Genomic DNA, 19,289 nt, shown 5'->3' on the forward strand with positions numbered 1-19,289 from the left:
GAAGTTGGTCTTTGGTTGTGTGTACGAGTCTAGGCATTGGGCTTTCTGTAGGCTTTCTGTAATGTGTACAGCCCTATATAAATGATGAGAATGACGAAATAATGAAACAAGTAATGTTTAACGTGCCAGAATGTTGTCTGCACAATTTTGACCCTACAGACTTCATGCATGATACCTACCACAAAGCGTCCTTGAGCAAGGTGCTGTCCCCTTCATAGCTGCTCATGAAAGGCACACCACAATGGAGCTGCCTGCCACTCTACCCCATGAGGCAGGGTACACTTCGGGCGCAACGCCAGTGTACAGTGGAGCCAGACAGACAACCACTCATGTGCACAATCACACCTACGGGTAATTTGAAACCGTCTAATTCACCTGAAGTGCATGCTTTGAAGCCGGGGGAACCTGGAGAGAACCCACGCAGGGAGCAGATTCAAACTCCACATAGAAAGGATTCAAACCTGGAACCATCTTACAGTGAGGTGAAAGCGCTACCCACCGCACCACTGTGCCACCAGGCCAATTATGCCAAAAAAAAAAGCTAAAGAAACACCACAAAACTGTCAGCAAGAAAGCACAGCTAATTTGGGTCTAAGATTATTTGAAAAATATAAATGACTCAGCCTGTCTCCATACACAGCACTTTCGATTACAATCTAATCTTCAAATGTTCAGAAAAATAACAACCTATTGAGTGTTTTAACACTCTTCTAGTGTAGATTTGCTACCTACCTATTGTGATCTTATTCTGTGGTTGTCATGGTGGCAACCTACAGTACATGCATGACTGGAGAGTGAAAAGCAGGTAAGCAGTCCAAAGAAGGAGACAAGTCCAATAAGGAGCAGGAAAACAGGCAGAAACCTGCAATCAGGCAGATTCAGGACACATTAGTCAAAAGAGAAACAGGAAAGCTAAACAGTATTTTTAGCGCGAACAATCTGGCAGAGAACTAAAGGCTGGACAGAGTGTATGTAGAGCTGAGACTAATTTGGACATAGTTCATAGGTGACTGAGACAGTATGGGTGAAGTGGATGAGCTTGATTAAGTGCAGGGATGAAGGCAGGAGAAATCTTATGACATCTCCTGTCTGAAATGGCAGGAGCTGTTAGCACAGGAAAACACTCAAATGGATAGAATAAAAGCATAATCTTAAGTGTAGGCAGGAGTTATGACAGTGGAGCTCATTTTGAAAAGTTTAATGTGATATGAATAGCGTAAAGTGAATATGGCAACTTTGTAACTCAAGAATAAAATAAAAAAAGTCCTTGGAAAATCTAGTGAACCACACAGGAGTCACAGGCTTCAATGTTTCAACATTTTCTTTATATGACTCACTGCAGGAGAAAAACGCCCCCCGCTATGTTCCACATTAATTTATTCACCCATACAGAAGTCATGCAGACACTGATTGAAGATGAAAATGTTTTGTCTAATGAGCACTCACATCACTAAAATCTATCTGGTGATTAAATCCATGTAATATATTCCGGTAGCAGTCTAAATAAATGAAGTCACTTTTTCCAAATCTGATTTACGAGCAATGTTTAGCTATGTTTTACTCTTACCTACTGAGCATACAGTATGTCAAAAATGATAATTGAATGGTTGCAGCAACCCAGCATTTTTGGAGTCAATTTTAATTTTAGAAATTGAATAATGATTTTAATCTTTCTATAAAATGGTAAATTCATTGCAGATTATCATATTTTCAAGAATTATCTGAGTGCCAAAATATTCACTAAACAGATTCTTGGAAATTATATCCTCAAAATGCAGGAGACGTCTGTTCAAATGGTGCACCGTGTCAGAAGGTGAAATGCAAGCACCTTTTATTGCATATATGCGTATGTTTCTTCAAGTTGCATCATAAGGGAGAGAGAGAGAGTAGGGTTGGCACTCATATTCTTCTGTATTGCATACAGGACATTTACCTCCGTTCCACTGCAGCGAAGTTGATAGCTAAGGTGTTGGCCAACAGAATCACCCCCCCTGTCAGAAATCACTTTTTTTGAGTCTCCAGGTGGTTTCCTTCCAAATAGAGGGACCACGGACATGGATCTTTGTTGCTCTTAAGCTTCCAGAGAAGTGCCAGGAACAACATCAATCTCTATATACAGTGTGGCCTTCATAGACCTTACCAAAGCCTTTGACCCTCTTAACCTCCGGGCCACACTGGATGGTCCTGGCAAAAATCGGTTGCCCTGACAAGTACTGTACGTCAGAGTCTTGCAGCTGCTACATGACAATATGTCTGCCACTATACTGACTGGCTTTAACCTCTTTGGGTTAACTCAAGCGTTAAGCAGGGATGTTTCGTTGCACCATCACTGTTTTCCGTCTATTTTCCCACTGGGAGTCAAAATTAAGTACAGGACTGATGCGCTTCTGAACATCAGCAGATTCAGGTCAAATTACCACCAAATCAATCACGGAGCTGCAATTTGCAGATGATAATGCTGTTGTTGCCCTCTCAGAAGAGGACCCACAGTACACCCTGACTATCATGTCTCCAGACAATTAAGCTTTCCTTTTCTTTGTTTTCTTTTCCTAACATGTCATATCATTCCAGATCCTGCGTCATCTACATTTAGTTCATTCCCTACACCTGCCGACTCTCCAATCTGTCTCCACCCTTCATTTGCCAGCTCAGCCTTCTGCTCTCTGCCAGATTGTTTTAGTGTCCGCCCTGACTCTCCAGCCTACATATCCTGCCTGCTTTCATGACCGTGTATGAATCCTCATCTGATTTGTCTGCCTGGTTTGTTGATTGTTTCGTGCCTGACCCTGCATGATTCTGGACTCTATCTTTTGCCTGTCATTTATTGAATACCTCTGCCTATCGGACTGATTATTTGGAACCTAACCTCTGCCTGTATTGTTAAACCCTTTTTTGAGACGTTACCCGCCTGCTACACTGTCGTGCTTTTCGGTTCCTCTTGCCAGTCATGTTCGAGTTGTGATGCTGACTGCTTTTGAATTTCCTTTTAGCTGAAACTCTTCTATCACACAACACCCCTGACACTTTCCTCCACCCGTTCCATCCTGCCTGGACACGCTTCTTCACCTCTTTTCCACATTCTCCATTGCTCTGGACTGTTGACCCTAAGTACTTCAAATCCTCCACCTTCTTGATCTCTTCTCCCTGTAACCTCTCTCTTCCACTTGGGTCCCTCTCATTCACACACATGTACTCTGTCTTACTGCGGCTAACCTTCATTCCTCTCCTTTCCAGGACAAACCTCCACCTCTCTAGCTTCTCCTCCACCTGTTCCCTGCTCTCACTGCAGATCACAATGTCATCTGCAAACATCATAGTCCATGGAGATTCCTGTCTAACCTCGTCTGTCAGCCTGTCCATCACCATAGCAACAAGACGGGGCTCAGAGCTGATCCCTGATGCAGTCCCACCTCCACCTTGAACTCCTCTGTCACACCTACAGCACACCTCACCACTGTCTTACAGTCCTCATACATGTCCTGCACCGTTCTAACATACTTCTCTGCCACTCCAGACCTCCTCATACAATACCACAGTTCCTCTCTGGACACCCTGTCATAAGCTTTCTCCACAAAAACACAATGCAGCTCCCTCTGGCCTTCTCTGTACTTCTCTATCAACATCCTCCAAGCAAATACTGCATCTGTAGTACTCTTTTTTGGCATGAAACCACACTGCTGCTCACAAATGTTCACTTCTGCCCTTAGTCTAGCTTCCACTACTCTCTCCCATAACTTCATTGTGTGGCTCATCAGCTTTATTCCTCTGTAGTTGCCACAACTCTGCACGTCTTCCTTGTTCTTAAAAATGGGCATCAGCACACTTCTCCTCCATTCCTCAGGCATCTTCTCACTATCTAAGATCCTGTTGAACAACCCAGTCAGAAACTCTACTGCCACCTCTCCTAGACACTTCCATACCTCTACAGGTATATCATCAGGCCTTTCCACTCTTCATCCTCTTCAATGCCCTCCTCACTTCATCCTGACTAATCTTTGCTACTTCCTGGTCCAGAACAGTCACCTCTTCTAGTCTTTGTTCTCTCTCATTTTCCACGTTCATCAACTCTTCAAAGTACTCTTTCCATCTTCCCATCACACTACTGGCACCTGTCAATAGACTTCCATCCCTATCCTTAATCACCCTAACCTGCTGCACGTCCTTCCCATCTCTGTCTCTCTGTCTTGCCAACCAGTATAAATCAGTCTCTCCCTCCTTACTGTCCAACCTAGCAAACAAGTCATCATAAGCCCCTTGTTTGGCCATTACAACCTCTACCTTCACCTTACGCTGCATCTCCCTGTACTCCTGTCTACTCTCCTCAGTCCTCTCAGTGTGCCACTTCTTCTTAGCTAACCTCTTTTTCTGTATAGTTCATTGCATTTAATTTGGAAATGCTTTTACCTTTTTTTTCACTATTAATTGACCACTGTATTTAAACCATTTTTTGTATTTCTGTAATTGTTGTTTCCAAAGTGGTAATTAGTGAATGTTATTTATAACCTTTCCTTTGAGGAAACATACGACAATTTGGAAGGGGGGGGGGTGTCAACTAACCGTTTAAAAACCAGGAATATGTTCATGGAAGATAATGTCTTGTTCCATAGACATACATTGAGGAGTGCTCAGTGCTCAGAAGTATGTAAGTGTTGCACATAGCAACTATTCAGTAGTATTGTGCAGCGCGAACCCCCTACTAAAACTTGCAGCTTTGCTGCACTTCATTGAACTATTACTATTTCTATCCCATAAACAATGTTTTCAAGATTTCTCACGACATGGAGACATCATCTTACAAGTATTGGATCATTCTTTGCTCAAATTCAGCCATTTTCCCATTTTTAAAATGAAAACTATTGAGATAAAATCTTATTCCGACAAAAGAGATTAACAGTCAAGTAGACTGATGGGAAATTGTAATTTTAATGTCTCCAATCATATTCTCATTGAGCAGAAACCTAAATGAAACTATGCATGCTTAAAAACAGTTTTGTGACTGCCTTGACATTTTGTTGATCTCAAAATCTGTCAGCGTACATTTCATTACAAAACAGAAAAATAAAAAAAACCAAAGCAGAGAAAAGTCATTACTGTTTTTAATTATATCTGAAAACCAAAGGCCTGACTGAAGATCTCAAGGTATCTCAAGCTCTCTTTGGAAATTCATATTTACAATAGAGGGAGATTCACACAAAACCAACACATAAAAATCAATTAAGAGAAGTCACAGAGACCTAAACTAACAATTATGTGTGAAATCAGAACAAACAGTATTGTAAGTAAGTGCACACAACAGAAATAGAAAGAGAGAGCGAATATATGTGTGTACATGCGAATGTATGTGTGCCTGTGTGCGTATGTGTGAGTGTGTGTGTGTCCATGTACATGTAGGTTTGTTCGTAATCTTTTATCATGTGGAAATGCAGACCAGGCGTGGTGCCTCATGTACAAAGGGTGCATACCCACAAAAACGAGACGCTATTTTTGCAACAAAGATCAGATGTATCAAGAGTGAAAAGACCGATGAAATTTGCGGTGCCTTGCGCCAACTTCATGTATGTGGAGATTCTCAGTCATCCAGAGGTCCATTTGATGAAGCAGGGTTAACAAACCTTTAGTCAAATCTGTGAGTCTGGGTTGACCTACCATGAACTTGTAAACTCAAGGTTGGCAGTTTCACAACAGCTGTTCTGGATCAGTTTAAACCCAGACTAGGCTCACTCAGAGTTCAGCAGGTGAACTCTGTAGGATAAAAACATTGTTCAAACAGGTAACACTTCTGCATCATATCATGAGAGTACCTTCTCATTTTCATAATGTTTGATATTGTACACTAAATATCAAGAGGCTGTTTGACTATGCAGTTGTTTTATTGCCAACATAATGCTGTTTTTCTCTCGAGTAAACTGTCTGCAGAATGCCAGGACCCAGATGCAGAGATAAAAAAAAAACTAAACAAAGGTTTATTACACAACAAAGTTCAAAAGAAAATCACCGTTCAAGTCCACAATACAAAAGTTCACAGAGTAACTGAGGATCCAGCACAAGGGGCAAAGTAGCAAATAAACTTAACCTCTACAAAGGGCAACACTAAGAAAGAATTAAAACTGAGATGACTCGGAGCTCTACTCTCTCTGGTATATATTCATAACATAAACACTACTCGAGAGACTTCAGACCTGAGGATATGCAATACAAACTGCGGGCTGAAAACAATGAGAAATCTTCGGGCACAGAAGGTGATGACAAGCTGGACTAAAAAGCTGCAGGCATATCAGCCTGATGAGGCACGTATGGAGATGTGACACAGCTGCGGCAAAGAGGCTTGGCCCCGCCTCCTGCTACACTCCAACAGGGCAAGACAAACAGAATGAGTTTTCACACACATAAATGTCCTCACATCCACATCAAATTCTATTAAATAATTAAACCTATAGTTTATATTTAACCTGTAGATGTGACAGAGGAGTTCAAAGTGGAGGTGGGACTGTATAGAGGTATAGAGGTGTCGTGGGATGTTGCATTCTGTGACTGCATTGGTTCATGTTTTCTGTGCGTTTTAGTCACATGATCCACACGGGACTGACTAACTGATGAACAAGAAAGAAATTAAGAAGAAAATTGAAAAAACGACACAAAGGCGGTCTAATATTTTATGTTACTGATAGTTTTCTTCCCATTGTTTAACATTCTGGTGAAATACAGAGTGTGACATATGGCCTCCACTGAAGTATTAACACATTCTCATCTTTTTAACAGAGCATGGTTGGCCAGTAGTACAAGGGTCCCTCAACGTACACTGCAGATTAACAGATACTTAATGTCCTCTTCATATATTCCCAGCTATCTGTTAAAGAAGTTTTTCTTAAAAGTAACCTCATAAAAAATACAGAAACCAGAAATGTTTTGCTTGGACCAACAGATTAGGAGGTCAAATCTGGAAATGGAAATACTGGAGCATGCTGGAGATGTGTGGTCAAAGGTTATAAAAGGTTTTTAATCATGAGAACTATTGTAACCTTAAATATTGGAAGGATAGAAAAGCTAACTTTGTATTTGTAGGAAATAAAGACTACCAAATGAAATGTGTCAGCAGCCTTGGTTGGCATGTGTAATTACTGTCAAAGCCTGTCAATTACACTTGGAAATCCCTACAACAAAATAAAGTTACTAATCCAAGTCTGAGGTTGCAGCACAATGTCATTAAGAAGAATATAATTTGAAATAAATTTGACAGATTTCTAAATCATTCACCTTCAATCCTGTGGCCCTGATGGCTTTATTTCTAGGAAAAAAGCCATTTCAAGCCGAGGCACACTCAGGGCACCTCTCACATTGTGTAAAAAACTATTGTGCAAAAAAACCTCTCAATTTAGTGATTTATTTATTCAGTCAGTTTATTTTTTACTGTCCATACATGTTATTACAGCAGACTTCACTTTCATCAGTTTTAGAACATCAACAACAACATTTTGAAAAATAAAAAAAGGGTTGACGGGTAGAAGCTATTGGGGTTAGGGTTAGGGTTAGGGTAATGAGGTTGGATTAGGTCGTGGATATATGTGATGGCTGGTACATAAAACGGTACCACTCATAAAGATAACTGTCTGGATATGGCAGGACATCTAAGCATGCTCTGATAATCGTCTCCTGATGAATATTTAATTTTCTGTGAATTAATGCTGGATCCTGGGATCATCAGTGGAAGCTGCCATCCCCTTTATACCTGGGATCTGTCACATCTCGGGTCTAATAGTGTCTGTTTGTTTTCTTTCTGCTAACATATCATGTCATTTCAGATTCTACCTTCATTCGCATTCAGCTCATTCCACTTACCTGTCCTCTCTCCACACACCTGCAGCCATTCCCCAATCCTCCTCTACCCTTCAAATGCCAGCCCTGCCTTCTGTTCCCTGCCAGATTGTTTAGTGTTCGCCCTGACTCTCCAACCTTTGATTCCTGCCTGTCATTCTGATTCCTGTTATTGACCCAGCCTGTTTTCGTCGACCCCTTTTCGGATTTCTCTGCCTGGTTTTTGGACTGCCTTCCTTTGTATGACCCCGTCTGGTTTTTGGACTCTGCCTGTTCGTCTGTCGTTTGGTTTGTTGGATTGACTACCCGGTACCTGACCCCTGCCTGTATTATTAAACTTTACTTGCCCGCTACTCTGTCATGCTTTTGGGTTCCCCTTGCCAGTCGTGTTCGACCCCTTGACAGGATCCTTGTCCAAAGGACACGCCGTGTTTGCCTCTGAAATACCTCTAAAATATTGACTTTTTTTTAATGATCAAAAAGATCTGTAAAACTTGTCCACTGGATTGATTTAATCAGCTTTGGTTAATCCTTCATAAAAAGAGCACTTCACACTCTCCCAGCATTTGCAAAAAAAAAACTAATGGAAAAACAAATACTGCTACAACTATTACCACTTATGTAGTTCAAAAATCATCTCCATAAACATTCACTCATTCATTCATTCATTCATCATCTACTGCTCCCCTTGACCCGTAGCAACCACTTAACAACCACTTATGCTTACACTCACACCTACAGACAGTTTGGTGTGACCAATACACCTCATCTGCATGCTTTGGGAGGTGGGTGGAAGTTGGAAAGAACCCATGTAGACAAGGAAAACATATAAACTGTACAAATCCCAGGGAAAATTCCTATGATCTTAAAATCACCAATGAAACTTACCCGAGATCAAACAGATATTTATTGTAGTATGGTCATAATTGAATACAGAATACAAGATCTGTACTCTGGTTTCAGCTCCACTCATATCCAGTCTAGAAGCGGGAATCCCAAATAATAGTACAGGCTACATTTATACTTCATGTCAAACAGAATGATTATTTTCTCAAACAACTGCCCATTTGACACCATATATAGCGTATCCTAAACTAAACTGAGTGCACAGCCAACCATGGTATAGTGGACAATCCATCTGTCTCTTGTTGTCTGCAGCTACAACCATGCATACAAAGCTAAACATGCTGTGTGACGATACGACAAGCTACCAATCTTGGGTGTTGTTTTATTACATAACCAGACATAATCCATCAAAACTCTGGACAGAAAAGAATTGAACCGAGAACGCTCTTGCTGTACGGTATTAGTGCTACCCAATGTGCCACTGTGATGCCCCTTCAGCAAAACAGCTTTCACAAAAACAAGACAAGTATCTCCAAGAAAACATCCTCACTACTGCAGTCTTAAAATATGGTTTGCTCTATTGCAACGTATAATTTGTGACGTAATACATAAATACGACAACATATTAATAAAAAAGTCATTAGGAAAAATAGATTTGGATGGACAGTGGCATGGTGGTACAGTGAGTAGTGCTGTCGCTGCACAGCAAGGCAGTTCCCAATTCAGGTCACGCTCTTTGCAGAGTTTGCATGTGTGGTTTACTTTTAAGTGCATAATCTCTTCTGACTTTAAAGAAATTCAACCAAATTAAAAGTGACGCATGAGAACCTTATCACAGTCACCAGAAAAAGGAGTCTCAGAGATTATATTATAAAAGATATGGGCTCTGTAATGTAATTCATTGCTAATTATTAATCATTATCATTGTAAATTTAAGTTGAACACATGGAGAACATACAAATTTGCACACAAAGGAATCATACCTGGATTTTGCAGTGAAGCAACATCCTAGAAGTATAAAAAAAAAAAGTATTTTGTGCCAAATAGCTCCGAGACAAATTGACGGGCAAAGAAACAGCAAAGCATCATCTTCCATCCATCCGTCTTCTAATCACCGTTTTATCTGCCGTAGCGGGTCATGGGGAGTTGGAGCCTATCCCAGCTGGCTTATGGTGTGAGGCGGGGGAAACTCCAGGCACAACGCCAATGCTCCACAGAGGCACACAGAGACAGACAACCATGCACGCTCACACCAACACACTATGGGCAATCATGGAACGACCAATTAACCTGAAGCGCATGTTTTTGGAGGTGGGAGGAAGACGGAGGACCCGGAAAAAATCCACACAGACACGGGGAGAACACGCAAACTCCACAAAGAGCGGGACTCGAACCTGGAACCGCCTTGCTGTGCGGCGACAGCGCGTCACACTGCGAGATCGTGCCACTGCATCATGTTTTCATCAATATTTTTATTTTATTAGAGTGTGTGTGACGTTGAAAGAGGGGACTAACAATTTCCTATGGGATTAATAAAGTTGATTACATTTACTAAATCATGGAGGGGCTTTTTTCTGTTATTTAACAGAGCCTCAACAAAACAAACATTTCTAGATGACTACCAGGTAATCTCAAGGAAAATGATTTAACACTTCCAGCAGCCAATGATGTGTTTTCACCATAATGTCAGGGGAAGAGAACACAAGGGAGTATAATTAAGGTTAAGGAAAGAAGTTTTTCAAAACCTGAATTTGAAATTTTGGTAAGAGGTACTGAGGATTCAGTAGTTAACACAAGGTCCAGACACGTGACCCCTGGAGCAGCAGCTACTGTAATTGCTGTTCCTCTGCCAGCCCAATCCTCAAAATCAGAAGACTTTAGAATCTTGAGTGCAGGACATCTGATATCAGCAACAGCACCTACCCTGAGACAATTTAACTAGCACATTAGAACAAAGTTAATCAGTAACTAACACATTACAAATATCTGTTCATCTTCAGCTATGTTGTCATGGCAATTCAAAAATGTCAATTTTAAATTAACGTCAGGTTAGGCTGCAGAACACCACACTAACTGTTACAGGAGTAAAACATCTGTAGACACCAAGAGGACAGGTGCTGGGCTGAAACTCCAACCCATAGATAACTAATACACAAATCTGTGTATTAGCTGTAGTTCAGCAATATAAAGCAGTTAAAAGTGATGTGATTACTATTGATCTTGGTGGAGAGGTGTATCTTAAATGAGACAATTTGTAGCACAAAGAAAGCTTACTGAAGAAGTTCAGCAGTTTTTCAAAATAGGTGAGGATGCAGCGCTGTTCCCATGCACATAGACGCATTGTGCGTTCATTGCTTGCTCTGAAATTTGCAGAGATGAGGATTAAATGAGGAAACGCTGCAGACTATGTGCCAACAAGAAAGCAAAAAAGGTCACATGAAGTCGGACGTCAGTGCAAACTGTTCACTTAGTCTTATATTCGCTGTTATTTTGACATGATGTGATCGGCCTTTATCCATTGTCCTGGAACCCAATTAGGACTTCGGACTTCGGATCTTCCACATAGTGGATGGCACAGAAAATGAAACATTTCATTTTAAAAAAAAAGTTTTTATTATTTAATTGGGTCCTAAATTGTCACAATACACACACACACACACACACACACACACACACACACACACACACACACACACACACACACACACACACACACACACACACACACACACACACACACACCAACCATAAAACCTCTCCATTCCACCATCAAATCCTCCTTTTTTAAATTTAGAATAACCTTGCAGTTAGAAAAGTGTATCACTCTACTAATTGCCCACAACATCATTCTCACTAGAATTCTTTTTTGAGCCACCCAAAATAGAATTCTTCTTTTAACCATAACCAGTTATATTGACGTGAACATGTTATGACTCCAAAGGAGACCGAAACACGTCTGAAAGCTCAAGGGTCACAGTAATTTGTGGGGAATTTGCCTCTAAACGGAAGCACCTGTTGTACATCGTCTCTTCCACATAAATCTGAGTAAGCGCATCATATTAAGGCAAAGAAAAGAAAAGAAAAAGAAGAAGAGATAGAGATAAATAAGAGATAATTATATCATAACATCAAGCACATTTTAAAATCAATCACAGTATCGCGACATTTATATGTATTTATTTATTTATTTCATCATTTTCCTTTTCATCACTGGTATGATTTAGTGCGCTCCATTTCTCCATCGCATAAATACTCGCCAATCATGAATCGAGAAAACGCTTATAAGATTTTATTTCTTTATGTTATTGCTTGAATGAAATTCGTAGCACACTCTATTAAGATCGTCGACTCCGAAAAGAAGCTTTCACTGCGTCTGCGGCAGGAGCGACAGGAGCGACTTCACTGCGTCTGAAAGCTCTGAGCGCACTGCTCCAGACTGAATTTTGACCACCATAACCTCGTAAACATTAAGGAGACACTTAGGTTCTGCACTGCTCCAGATGCATTTTACTTGGAAGCAGACACTTGCAATACTTGTAATACTTGGATGTACTTTGAATTTTTCCGATGGATGTTTTCAACGACTCAAATATGTCTCTGGGATTCACTAAATCCACAACAGGTAGGTTAAGCGCCCTGGCATTATAATGTGGCTCGATTGTTACATGTGTGTGTGTGTGTGTGTGTGTGTGTGTGTGTGTGTGTGTGTGTGTGTGTGTGTGTGTGAAATAAAAAAATAAATAAAATTAAATTTAAAAAAAAAAAAATATATATATATATGTGTGTGTGTGTGTGTGTGTGTGTATAACAATACATGCATATGTGTACAGTATATATATATATATATATATATATATATATATATATATATATATATATATATATATACACACACACACACACACACACATATATATATATATATGTATATACACATATTTATGTGGAAAAATGAAAAATGGTGGAAATGAAAAAAAAAGTGTGTTGCATGACTTTCAGGAGGGAGTTTAGACAGGCTCTGGCTGGTCAGGAGGTGCTTCCAGATGACGACAACTACTAATGTGATCAGGCAGACATGTAGGAGAGTACTTGGTGTGTCATTTGAGAGGAAAGTAGATAAGGAGACCTGGTGGTCGAATGAGGAGGTACAGGAGGGTATACAGAGAAAGAGGTTTGCTAAGAAGAAGTGGGACACTGAGAGGACTGAGGAGAGTAGACAGGAGTACAGGGAGATGCAGCGTAAGGTGAAGGTAGAGGTAGCAAAGACCAAACAAGGGGCTTATGATGACTTGTATGCTAGGTTGGACAGTAAGGAGGGAGAGACTGATCTATACCGGTTGGCAAGACAGAGAGACAGAGATGGGAAGGACGTGCAGCAGGGGTGGACGTCTATTGACAGGTGCCAGTAGTGTGATGGGAAGATGGAAAGAGTACTTTGAAGAGTTGATCAACGAGGAAATGAGAGAGAACAGACTCAACCCCCAGAGGTAGAACAGCTGCGTGTTCTTTTTTGTTGTTGTTTCTTTGTTTGCCCAAGCTAAAAACACACATTTTAGTGATTTTTTATCAATAACAATGTGGCACATAAATGATGCATTTCGCAATTTCATCATACTGACCATTCATGTAAACATTACAAAAGCTAGCACCAAATTCTAGACCAGCATTTATACTTAAACAGATGAATCAAAGATGACAGGTTGGACTAGGTTGGAAACAAACAACACTGTGTGACAAAAATGTAGACACAACAACATTAAACACTTAAAAAATGACTCTACTAAATAATAATAATCTTAAATTAATTTGAAAATTAGTAATGGTCTGATTTTGACGTATTCATCAAGTTATGTTGGAGCTTAACCCAGCTGACATAGGGTGACAGGTGACACCTTAGACAAGTCACTTCTTTTCTACACTTGCACACCTCTATTTCTGACAACCAAGGCGAATATTAGCACAATCCAAAACTTAATTCAACAAGAAATATCATGTTCATTATAATTAATTAGTGGGTGCACTGTTTCCTCACAGCAAGACAGTTTCACGTTTGATTCTTTTCTGTGTGGAGTTTGTATGTATTGGGTTGTCTTGCTTCCTCCAACATGGCTTCCTCCAACATTCAACGTCCCTACTCTCAGTCCTATACTCTTGGCATTCCTCTTCTCTCTCTTCCTACGAACATGGATGGATGGATGGGTGGGTGAGTGGGTGGGTGGATGGATGGATGGATGGACAAACTTTTTTTCTCACCTGAAAAAATGTCAAACATTCATTCAAGCAAATTCAAGAGAGAAAGCCAAACAGCCATGTGTTGGCCTCAACCAACAACCAAATAAAAAGCTGATTGTCGTTGAACTGATTTAGTTGTACAAACACTCATTGGGTGCCAATATTATCAAGATTCTCATAATGTCATTCTTTTCAATTTTTAATGTTATGGCATTTCACTAAAACATTACTTTTTAACTTGGGCATTTAGAGTCCCATGAGCCTTTGGGCTCTTAACAAGGGTTTAAATTCAGAACAACATCCCTATCATCGGCTTCGTGACAATGCATTTGCCATAAGTCAAACCACAACTTCAAATAATTTATTCAACTTGAAAAGGAGAATTTTCTCAAATCAGAAAAGAAGACTTCCTTTTATTGTCAATAAAGAAACTTTAAGAGATTATAAAATTATTTGTAAAAATAACTATAGTAATTAAAGATGACAAATGCAGTAAAATTTCAGAAATGCAGAAATTTGAGTAAAATTTCTTCACTTACATCCGACAAATGTTTGTAAATTGTCTGTAATTTTGTTTTAATTTGTTAAATAATTCCGTTCTTTGTCTCTAGTTGCAGATGGGAATCTCCATTACAGTGCAATCCTTCCCATCATCTATGGAATCATCTGCTTTCTGGGTATTATTGGGAATTGTATTGTCATCTACACAATCATGAAGAAGAGCAAGTGCTTTGGAAAGCAAACAGTTCCTGATATCTTCATCTTAAATTTGTCCATAGTTGATCTCCTCTTTCTGCTGTGGATGCCATTTCTAATCCACCAGTTGTTGGGTAATGGCACCTGGCACTTTGGAGCTGCAATGTGCACTGTCATCACTGCTCTCGACTCAAATAGTCAGATTGTCAGCACGTACATCCTCACCGCAATGACCTTTGACCGTTACTTGGCTACGGTCCATCCCATTCGCTTCAACTACATCCGGACACCTTTTGTGGCAGCACTGGTCATAGGCATGGTGTGGGGTCTGTCCTTCCTAACCATCATTCCAGTGTGGATGTATGCAGGCCTGATGCCTCTCCCAGACGGATTGGTAGCATGTGCTCTTCTTCTTCCTGACCCAGTCACCGACACATATTGGTTCACACTATACCAGTTTTTCTTGGCATTTGCTATACCTTTGGCCATCATCTGCCTGGGCTTCTTCAAGATCCTCCAGCACATGTCTGCCAGCATAGCACCACTGCCTCCCCGGAGTTTGAGGGTCCGCACCAGAAAGGTGACCCGGATGGCCGTGGCTATCTGCCTCGCTTTCTTCATCTGTTGGGCCCCTTTTTACATCCTTCAGTTGGTCCATCTAGGTGTGCAGAGGCCAAGCCTAGCTTTTTCCTATGCCTACAACATTGCCATTAGCATGGGCTATGCTAATAGCTGCATAAACCCTTTCCTGTACATTATTCTAAGTGAGACCTTCAAAAGACAGTTTCTCCGGGCCATTCACCCAATTAATCGAAAATTCCGTGTAAACCCAAGTACCACAGATGGTGCCAGTGTCAGTGTGAGAATGGTACCTCAAAGGGCTCAGCAGGAGCCAGCTTCTGGAGAGATCCCATCCAGTGTGGCCCCACAATAAATAAAAATCAGTCGCAGAAGGGCTCTAAGGATGTGGCATTTGTGAAGGAAAACTTGCACATTTCTTGTCCCGTCAGTAATATGTGCATTTTTGGTTTATATCTAAAATGTGGTTTCTATTTTTCAAGTGATAACAAACCACATGTGTATAATCAGTTATTGCTAGTATAAGCACAATATCCCTGATTTACTCACAATATCTCTGATTTACGCACTGGTAGCTTATCTGAGAATTTGCTGTAGCTCCCTGTTGCCCCTTGATGGTAATAATTTGTAACAATTGGACTCTAACAATACAGAAGTTTTATGGAAAAGAAACCTAGTTGTAACTCAAGTGATGGTAAAAGGCTTTTTGGTATCACAACTTCTGTGTCACACTCTTGCAATCCTCTCTTCTGGATCAATTTGAAAACAATTGAAGAATTGTGGTATGTATCCACACTGCAATAGTTCCATGATCACCGCTTTAGAACATTGCAGTAGTTATCTTTTTTCAAAAGATATGTGCATGTTGTTGTTGTTGTTGTTGTTGTTGTTGTTGTTTTGAGCCAATTTATTTCCAGTACTTACTTATTGTCTGAAACTGAAAGAAATGTCTTTAAATGAAATATTAGCATCTTAGCTCCTTTTTGTGGAATGTGCTTTGCCACAATTAGAGACTGTGCAGACCAGGTAGCTTTTTTTATGTAAATATAATTAAAAGAAACATTCATCTCCATTAACTGATTCGACAGCCAATTCCTCTAGAAATATTTCTGCATCTATTCTTTACACGCTAATGATGAAGATTCACACAGCTTTGGAAACCAAACATTTTTGAAACAATTAATTCTCAATCATTGATAATTTTTTTTGACTTTGTATCAATCTGAACACAACATCGCCCAGGTGTCAAAGATGTAATATAACCAAGAATGAGGAGATTTTTTTTTTACATGAAAATCTTTGACAATTTTACCATGAAACATATCTGTGTAGAGTTGACCGTTGCATCTTGAAGTACTGTACTGAAAAAGTATACACATAGTATACACATGAATATACCATGGATATCATAGTAGGCACTTCACTGCACAAACCATGTACTGTAATGTCAAAAAATCTTTGCAGTCTGCAGCTGTGTAATGGAGAAACATGCACCAGATAGGTGGACTGTCAAACTGAAAAGTTACAGGTTTTGATAAACATTTTTGCTGCCAGATTCTACACCTGCCACTTTCCTATGCATGAGAATAAACCAAACTTTGAACAAAGTTCAAGTCTCCTGGCAGACAAAAATGTTCAAGTGTCTCAATCTCTTTTCAATCAAAATTCAAAAATAATTTCATCAAACTCCCATCACATTTCTCGCTTTGCCACATTAAAATGATTGCTACATCAAAATTCATGTGTGCATTCCTGCAAACACATTTTTATTATTTCTGTCACGGTTCAGTGTGGCTGTGCTGGTGTGTGGCAGGGAGAGAGGCCAAAGGAGCCTCGACTCCACAACTGTTGATCATCACCACACCCATTACTGGTCGTTACACCTGGACTCAGTTGGTGTAATCATCATGAGACTTTTTAAACCAGGTTGCATGAGAGCACTGTGCGGGTTTGTTTTCTAAAGCTTGGTTCTGATGTCCTGTCCTAGCCTTGTTTCTGTCCTGCATTTGGGTCCTTATCCCGCCACACGTGACAATTTCCTTGTAACAAAATATCTCATCTGTTCATATTTTATGTCACTGTTGAAGATGTCTTTCAGAATCTTATTAAATTTATAGTATTTATTTATTCAAGCTAATTTAATTAATAACAATGAATTTGTGAAAACATTTGGAATATTAATATGACACGTCTCTGCAGCACACTGGAATCGTGCCCTGATTGTCCCTCGTCTCTCGCCTGCAGGTCAGTTAGGTTTGGCTCCACCAATTCCCGCTACCCATCATTAGCAGAACAAGTGATAGAAAATGAATGAATGTATATGACATGCATTTAAACTATTGTAGCAAATACAGTAGGTCAATTTGAAAGTTATTTGTGGAGCAACTAATCCCTGTAAAAATAAATTCTCATTAGTGTAATGTTCAAATTAGTACTACTTACTACTTAGCTGTCTCTATTTTAAAAAAATAAAATCATTTTAAAGTTCCATTCAACCCAATTCATGGAATAAAATCAGTTTTGAATTCTGACTTGACACAGAAGTTCAAGAAAGCCCCTAATAAAGTTGTGACTTTGAGTTCCGGGTGATTAAAAAAATGGAACAGCTTTTGCACTCTGTGCTGGGTACCTGCTGCTCTAAATCAGTGTGTTTCCATTAATGTTTCCCTTTTTCTAATTGAAATGACCAGCTCCTCGTCAAGCTTTGCAGCATCATAATGGCTTGTTAACTTAAATGAAGTTTTTTTGCAGGGAAAAAAAAAAAAGAAAAGCATATGAAATGAAAATTAAAAAAAAGAATCTTTCAATAAGTTTTAAATATTTATTATCTGAGCTATTGTACTGACAGCTCCCATGTATAACTCATAACCAAAGCTTGAATCCTCTTATCTTCAGTCAGATCAAAGAAATTCTTCACATCATGATCACAGCATGTCTTTTTTGGTAAAGGCTGTCAATTCAGATGATGGAACAAGGGTCAATTAAAATTGCTTATAGTCATTGTACTCTGTGAATTAAGTCATGACATTGAAATGTATTGATACATTTGGTCCTAATAGTTGTTTGTTCTACTAAATTCCGATGTCTTTTTTTATATTTGTCTTTAAATGGCTTAATTTATTTTGGTGCATCAACAGTATTCTCTTAAATTTGCAATTCCTGTAAATATTTAACCTCTGAAGAATATAAAAATAGAGAATACTAGAATTCTTGTGCTGGAGCATTCACATTGTTAAGCAGCTTACATGTGTCCAACACATTGTGGGATGTAGCTCAGTGGTAGAGTGCATGCTTCGCATGTATGCTCCCCCAGGTTCAATCCCTGGCATTTGCAGCCCCCGAGCCAAGATAGATACAGAGAGTTGTGGAAGGAAGGGCATCCGCTGTTGAGAACTTTGCCAAACAGGTATGAACGTCCATCTATAATGCAAAAAGGATTAACAGGTCATGGGGACCCCTTAACAGGACAAATAAAATTTTTTGAATTGATTTTTGAATTAATTGAATTGATTATCCTCCAGAACTTGGATTGAAGTTCAATTCCTGCAATTATTGTGACATAAAGTGACCCCATGAATAAAATTTGATTCTGGAATTTGAGAACAACTGCATTTTAATAAACCCAAAGACGAGGGCAGGTTTGCAATGAAAGGAATATCCACAAAACACCAAAAGTTAGGATTTAATTTATAAAAGATTTATGCTACTTCAAAATCACTAAGGTCTTACTTCAAAGCCTTGAACATAAATGATAAGCTGCATGAGTTGTCCGATTGATATGTGGTTGCAACGGTGTCAAGTTCTAAAATTATTTTTTAAGAACAGTTGTTTATGTAAATAGATCTTATGGATAGATGGATTGTGTACATGGAAATACAATAGTGTTTAAAGCTCTGGAATTACGTGCACATTCTTGGAAACAATCGCTGTCCTATACCAAGACGTTTTACACGAGTATAAAGTTTGTTTTTGTTTTTTTCCTGTTATGGCGCAAAAAAAAAAAAAAGTTGACTTTGTGAGCACTGATGGCTGAACAAATCAACAGTCAGCATGCTGACGTGAAAAAGAATAAAGTAAAAGTGTATGACTTTATCATAACTTGTTTGTCTGTTTTGTGATTGAGT

The 19,289-nt window shown here is 39.5% G+C and overlaps 1 protein-coding gene across 1 annotated transcript; it reads left to right on the forward strand.

Moving 5' to 3' along the window:
* Positions 1–12,225: 12,225 nt before the first annotated feature.
* mchr1a (melanin-concentrating hormone receptor 1a) lies at positions 12,226–15,520 on the forward strand. Its single transcript, XM_068322583.1, has 2 exons — positions 12,226–12,280; positions 14,502–15,520. Exons 1-2 carry the CDS (start codon positions 12,226–12,228, stop codon positions 15,518–15,520), a joined length of 1,074 nt encoding a protein of 357 aa, XP_068178684.1.
* Positions 15,521–19,289: the final 3,769 nt, after the last annotated feature.

This window comes from Antennarius striatus, chromosome 8 (genome assembly GCF_040054535.1).
Source record: "Antennarius striatus isolate MH-2024 chromosome 8, ASM4005453v1, whole genome shotgun sequence".
Classification (NCBI taxonomy): Eukaryota; Metazoa; Chordata; class Actinopteri; order Lophiiformes; family Antennariidae; genus Antennarius; species Antennarius striatus.

Bases quoted from the DNA above. Each gene is read 5' to 3' on its own strand.
- mchr1a (XM_068322583.1), top strand. From the start codon at position 12,226: ATGGATGTTTTCAACGACTCAAATATGTCTCTGGGATTCACTAAATCC. The intron at 12,281-14,501 runs GTAGGTTAAGCG...CTTTGTCTCTAG, and splicing joins ATTCACTAAATCCACAACAG to TTGCAGATGGGAATCTCCAT.